The following is a 6,000-nucleotide window of genomic DNA, read 5'->3' as shown; positions in this document are numbered from 1 at the left end:
TTTTGCTTAGAATTTTGGTATTTGGTCTTCTCCTGTGCTAACAATACATAGTATAGTGCTCTCTCTTGAGGCACTATTACTCTACCATGTACTGAGTTACTAATCTGTGAGGTTCAGGAAATTAGATGAATTAAATGTATTTTGGCTTACAATATTTTCAACTTGTAATAGTTAAATAACTATAACTTCCTGAAAGAAGTTGACAGATTTACTAAGATTTACTCCAACATGATCTCTGACAACTACTATTCTACTGTCTGTCTCTATAGTTTAACTATTCTCTGTATCTCAATTAAGGGGAATCAAGCGTATTTGTCTTTTGTGTCTGGCATATTTCACACAGAATGTCCTCAAGGTTCATGTTGTAACATATATCAGAATTGCATTAGCTTTAAAGATTGAAATATAATCCAAAGTATGTACATTTTATTTTATTTATTCATTCCCCTGTTGATATTTATTTGAGCTGTTTGCAAGACAATATTTTTATTAGCATCAATTAGTTGTACAATTACGTTTCATCTTGACATGTCCATTTATAGATACATCTTGATCAGTTATCTCCTCCATCATTCTCCCTCCTCCTCTTCCCAAGTCTCATCATCTTTGTTCCATTTTCATGCATATACATAGATTATTATCACAATGTTCAGCCTCTTTCCCCTTCTCTATTCATCTGTCCCTCTCCTACTAGTTCCCACATCCAAATCCAGACACAATATATTCTTAACTTAATCCACAATTTTAGACTTGAATGTAATTCAGTTGCAATTCAATTTGTTGTTACTAAGAGTAACTCACTATGATAGGAAGAGTGAGAAGTTACAAAGATGAGCCAACATGGTACCTGCTCTCAAAGAACGAACAACACATTAGGAAAAGAAGAGAGAAAGAAGTGAAAGGAATTAGCATTTGCTACTTTGCCTCCAGGTGCTTTACCCAACTACTGCATGCATTGCTTACAACTCTGTGAGGTAGATATGTAATACCCACATTACGTTACAGTGAGAAAAAGAGTATAGAACCCTTAGTGGCCACCTCATTGTAGTGAAGGTGAAAGTCAAACCCACATCCTGGATTCAGATGCCTGTGTCTACTCTCTTGCACATGATTCTTCCTGTGACAAATTAGAATGTGAAGCTGAAGCTAAAGGTTATACTCCCCTGGGGATAAAGGTGCATGGGGAATGTAGGCCTTAGAGGTAAGAAAGGCTTATGTCTGGCAGAGATAAAGGGAAAGAGAGACTATTATGGAAAAAATGAGAGAGGCAGAGTATGTTTAGGGACTGATGGATCACAGTGCTGAAAAATGTGTAAAAGGGTAAATTAGAGTCCTAACGCAATGGTGCTAAGGGTGTGAACTCCCCCACGTAGGTAATGGTAAGCCACTGGAGGTTTTCCAAGTCAAGAGCTAGGGAGAGCTGTGCTTTGGGAATCATGTGTAACATGGATAGAGAGAATGGAAGAAACTTAAGGGCAAGACATTCACTTAAAACTAGCAGTCACTCAAGCAGAAAAGCTCAGATAGGATGAAGAAGCGGAATGAACCCCAAGATAGGGACACAAGTGGTTTTTTCTTTCTTGCTATTGTTTCTAACGTATTTATAAGGTACCATGTGATTTTTTTTTGTTGCTTTGTATATTCCTCCCCCACAGTATAACCCCTGTTTTCATTGTATTTGATGTTGGTATAATTTGGGGAGGGGAAAGGAAAAAACAAAATGTTTAAATAGGGACACAGGTGGACCCATTGCAACAATGAGATGTACAAGACGCTATGTCCAAAAACGAACTTTACAATTTAGGCGTGGGGGAGGGGAATGTAGTTGAGGAGATGGGAGGGAAGGGATGGTAGGGGAGAAACAAAGGAGGAGGCAACAATGCTTGATAAGAACTGTACTCATTACCTTGCTCATGTAACTGTAACCCCTCTGTACAGTATTTTTCACAATAAAAATCTTATTTAAAAAAATAGCAGTCACTGGAAATCGATGATGATGCATAATTAGAATAGAGAAGATGGTATGGAGGGGATATAAAAGGCGAGGATAACAGTTAGCAATTGTTGCTATACATCCAGACAATACATCCTGGTTTGGGGGAAGATAATTACTCTCAAAAAGGCACAAGTTTGGGCAATAACCTCTCTGGTCTTATTGGTTCTGCAATAAGAAAGCAGAACCAAAGGTGACTGATCCCAAAGATTTTAAAGATGAGTCAGTAAGAAATTCCAGTTTGGAGGGAGGATGATGAGGTTTGAGCTACGCATGTTGAGCTTGCTGCTGAGGTGAGGATTATTTAAGTGACAGAAGCACCTTGCCAGTGGATTTGCGCTGTATCACATGAAGGAAAGCATCATTGACCTAAAAAAATGCAAAACAAAATAGGGTCAGATTTGCATATATACATATTTCTATTTCTTGATGTAGGTCAAGTGGTAGAGTGCCCACAAGGGTAAGGCCCTGTATCTAACCCCCAGTACCACAAGTGATATGAAATAAAATCAAATATCTAAACTATATCACTTTTTGGGTAGTGATGGCAATCAAACTAAAATATATCTTAAATATCTTAAACATTAAGATATAATTCCAATAAACTATACACACTAGCAATACAACTGAATAACCAATTACCACAAATGTAAAGAAAAATAATACTTAAGGATAATGTATCCTTGGTATTTCTCTATCTAAACCTATGACTTTCAATGTTGTCAGTTAAAGGTCACCAGTTAAAAAGTCCAGATGCCAGCCCAGTCGTCCTTGTGATAATTCTGCTGTAGCTGTTCCATTTTAGGACTGCTCCAGCTTTGGAAGAATGGAGCCTCTGGCAGAAGAACCAATCATTTTATGTGATTTTTATCTTTTTATTAAAATGGTCTTATTTCCCATGTAACTGAAATTACAATCTATCACAAATCCTTTTTCATAAATGCAAGGTTATAAAACAAATTAAAAAAGCAGCTGCAGTAATCATAGCAGTGTGATATTGGTGAAAAATAGAAAAATAGATCAATGGAACACAATAGAGAGTCCAAAAATAGACCTGCACAAATATAGTCAAGTGATCTTTAACAGAGACGTGAAAGAAACTTAATGGCGAAAGGATTGTCTTCTCAACAAATACTGCTAGAAATGCTAGCTACCACATGCAAAAAGCTTTTACCCCCTCAAAAAATACCTGAAAATAGATCACACACCTAAATGCACAATGCAAAGCCAGAAAGCTTCCAGAAGAAAACATAGAAAACTAGGTCATTTGGGGTTTGGCAAATGGGGTTTTAGATGTAGCATCAAAAACACAATCCACAAGGGAAAAAATTGATAAGCTGACCTCATTAAATTAAAAAAAACTTCTCCTCTACAGAAAACATTATTAAAAGAATGAAAAGAGTCCAGGTACCAGTGGACAACTTCTATAAACCTAACTATGTAGGAGGTGGAGAACAGGAGGATTGCAATTTGAGGCCAGCCTAGGTATGAAACTTGAGACATCCTACCATCTCAACCAATAACAAGATGCAGTGGTACATGCCTGCTGACCTACTACACAGGAAGCTGGTATCAGGAGAATAGTGGTTCCAAACTAACTCAAGCATAAACTTGAGACCCCCCCATCTCAACAGCTAGAGCAGTGTCACACTCCTGTCATCCTAGCTGCATGAGAAACATAAATAGGTGGATCATGGTCTAGGCATACACATGAGAGGTTATTCAAAAAGTAACAAAGAGCTGAGTGCTCGTGGCTCATGCCTGTAATCTTAGCTACTCGGGATGCTGAGATCTGAGGGTCACAATTCAAAGCTAGCCAAGACAGAAAAGTTCATGAAGACTCCAACTATTCAGAAAAAGCCAGAAGTGGTGCTGTAGCTCAACTGGTAGAGCACTAGGAAAAGAAACTCAGGGATGGCACCCAGGCCCTGAGTTCAAGCCCCAGGACTGGCACCAAACAAAACAAACCAAAAAGTTACAAAGGCAAGAGAGAGTTTGGGAGTATAGCTCAAATGATAGAACACCTACATACCAAGCACAATGCCCTGAGTTCAAATCTCAATATCACCCAAAAAAAGAATGAAAAGCAAAATCCTCATAGAAAAATCTTTGGAAAACAGATATCTAATAGGGCTTTGTATCTAATATACACAGAGAATTCTTAATGACTAAGATCCAAAACACTAATATCAAATGTTGCTGTGGAATACAACAGGGACTCTCATTATACACAGAGAATTCTTAATGACTAAGATCCAAAACACTAATATCAAATGTTGCTGTGGAATACAACAGGGACTCTCATTCATTGCTAGTGGACATACAAGATGTTACAGCCACTCTGGAAGAAAGTTTGGCAATTTCTTAACTAAACATACCACTATCATACAGCCCAGCAATAGTATCCCTAGATATTTACTCATAGGAATTAAAAACTTAGGAACACACCAAAAGGTGCATGGGAATGTTTGCATCAGGATTATTCACAATTCACAAAACTTGAGAGGAATTAAATGTTCTTCAATAGGTAAATGAATAAACAAATGAATTTATCCATGCAATCAAATAGTATTCGATAGATATGCACTATCAAGCCATAGAAAAAATAAAAGTCTTAAATGCATGTATTACTAATTTAAAGAAGTTAGTCTGAAAAGCCTACATACATGATTCCAACTATGTGACATTTCAGAAAAGGTAAAACTACAGACATTAGAAAGATTAGTGATCACCAAAGATAGACAGAGTCAGGGTAAGGAAGAATATATGGAGCCCGTGGTTTTTCTTAGTGCAATGAAGCTCTTCTGAATGATACATAAGAGTGGGTATGCATTGAGCAAAACCCACAGAATTCAACACACAGAGTGAAGCTGAAAGTGGACTATCCATTCTAATACTCTTAATGTCTTGGCATTGATCCATTAGCTATAACAAATGCACAACACCAGTGCAAGGTGTTACTAATAGTGGAAATTTAGGGCAATGAAAGAACATATGAGAATTTTTCTATACTTCTGGTTGATTTTTTGTATACCTAAAACTGTTCAGCAAATAGTCCACTTTTAAACAGGATAATCAACATATGAAATTTAAAAAGCAATCAGAAATGAAATAGATATGTTTCATTGCCTTCAGATAATATAATTTACAGAGAAACACTAATCAAAGCAGCACACAAAAACAGGTCATCAGACTGGAATACAAAATCATCTTACAAAAATTACTGCCATCTCTCTACATGAGAAATAATCAAGTAGGAAATATATCAGAAATAAAATACTGTTTTTGTCAGATGCCAGTGGCTCACACTTATAATCTTAGCCACTCAGAAGGCTAGGATTCAATCTAAGGACTGAGGTTCAAAGCCAGCCCAGGCAGACAAATACAAGAGACTCCATCTCCAATTAACCAGCAAGAATTGGAAATGTGGCTCAAGCAGAGTGAGTGAAAAAGCCAAGCAAGATCATGAGGCTCTGACTTCAACCCCCAGGACCAGCACAACAATAAAAGGAAGAAAAGAAATAAAATACCATTTCTCAAAGATAACCAAGATAGTCCTTACAATAAACATAAAGACTAAGACACAACCTCATCATCTTTATAATAACAATAAAAAAGAAAAAGACACAAGCTAAGTACTGGTGGCTCATGCCTATAATCCTAGCTACCTGGGAGACTGAGAATTGGAGGACTGAAGTTCAAGTTCAGCCTGGACAGAAAGGTTTGTGAGTTCCCTTCTCAACCCATAGTTTGGTGCAGTATCATGCACCTGCTATCCCAAACCACACAGGAGACTCATAAGGTGTTAGGCCAGCCCCAGTATAAAGGTCCACAATACTCATTCTCCACAGAACAGAAGCAAGATGTGCTGACTTGTGGCTGTGATCCCACCCACAATGGGAAGTCTAAAAGATGGCTTGATTATGGCTCAGGTGCATCAAGCTCTGCATAGCAGGGTGGGCAGTGAGGCCTTGTCCTAAAAATAAACAATGGAAAACAGGGCAGGG

The 6,000-nt window shown here is 37.6% G+C and overlaps 1 protein-coding gene across 2 annotated transcripts in view; it reads right to left on the bottom strand.

Annotated features, from left to right (window-relative positions):
• Window positions 1–469: 469 nt before the first annotated feature.
• The window catches only part of LOC138835813 (quinone oxidoreductase-like protein 2), a 29,549-nt gene continuing 24,018 nt past the window's right edge, over window positions 470–6,000 (bottom strand). For both annotated transcript variants that reach the window (XM_070034396.1, XM_070034397.1), the window contains one exon: window positions 470–2,362. In XM_070034396.1, coding sequence (XP_069890497.1) covers window positions 2,294–2,362 — 69 coding nt within the window. In that variant the 3' untranslated portion in view covers window positions 470–2,293. The remainder of the gene's footprint in view (window positions 2,363–6,000) is intronic.

The sequence above is a fragment of the Dipodomys merriami genome, unplaced genomic scaffold, assembly GCF_024711535.1.
Source record: "Dipodomys merriami isolate MVZ:Mamm:240054 unplaced genomic scaffold, mDipMer1.0.p SCAF_24, whole genome shotgun sequence".
NCBI lineage: Eukaryota > Metazoa > Chordata > Mammalia > Rodentia > Heteromyidae > Dipodomys > Dipodomys merriami.
This window is presented reverse-complemented; position numbering and strand designations above follow the sequence as displayed.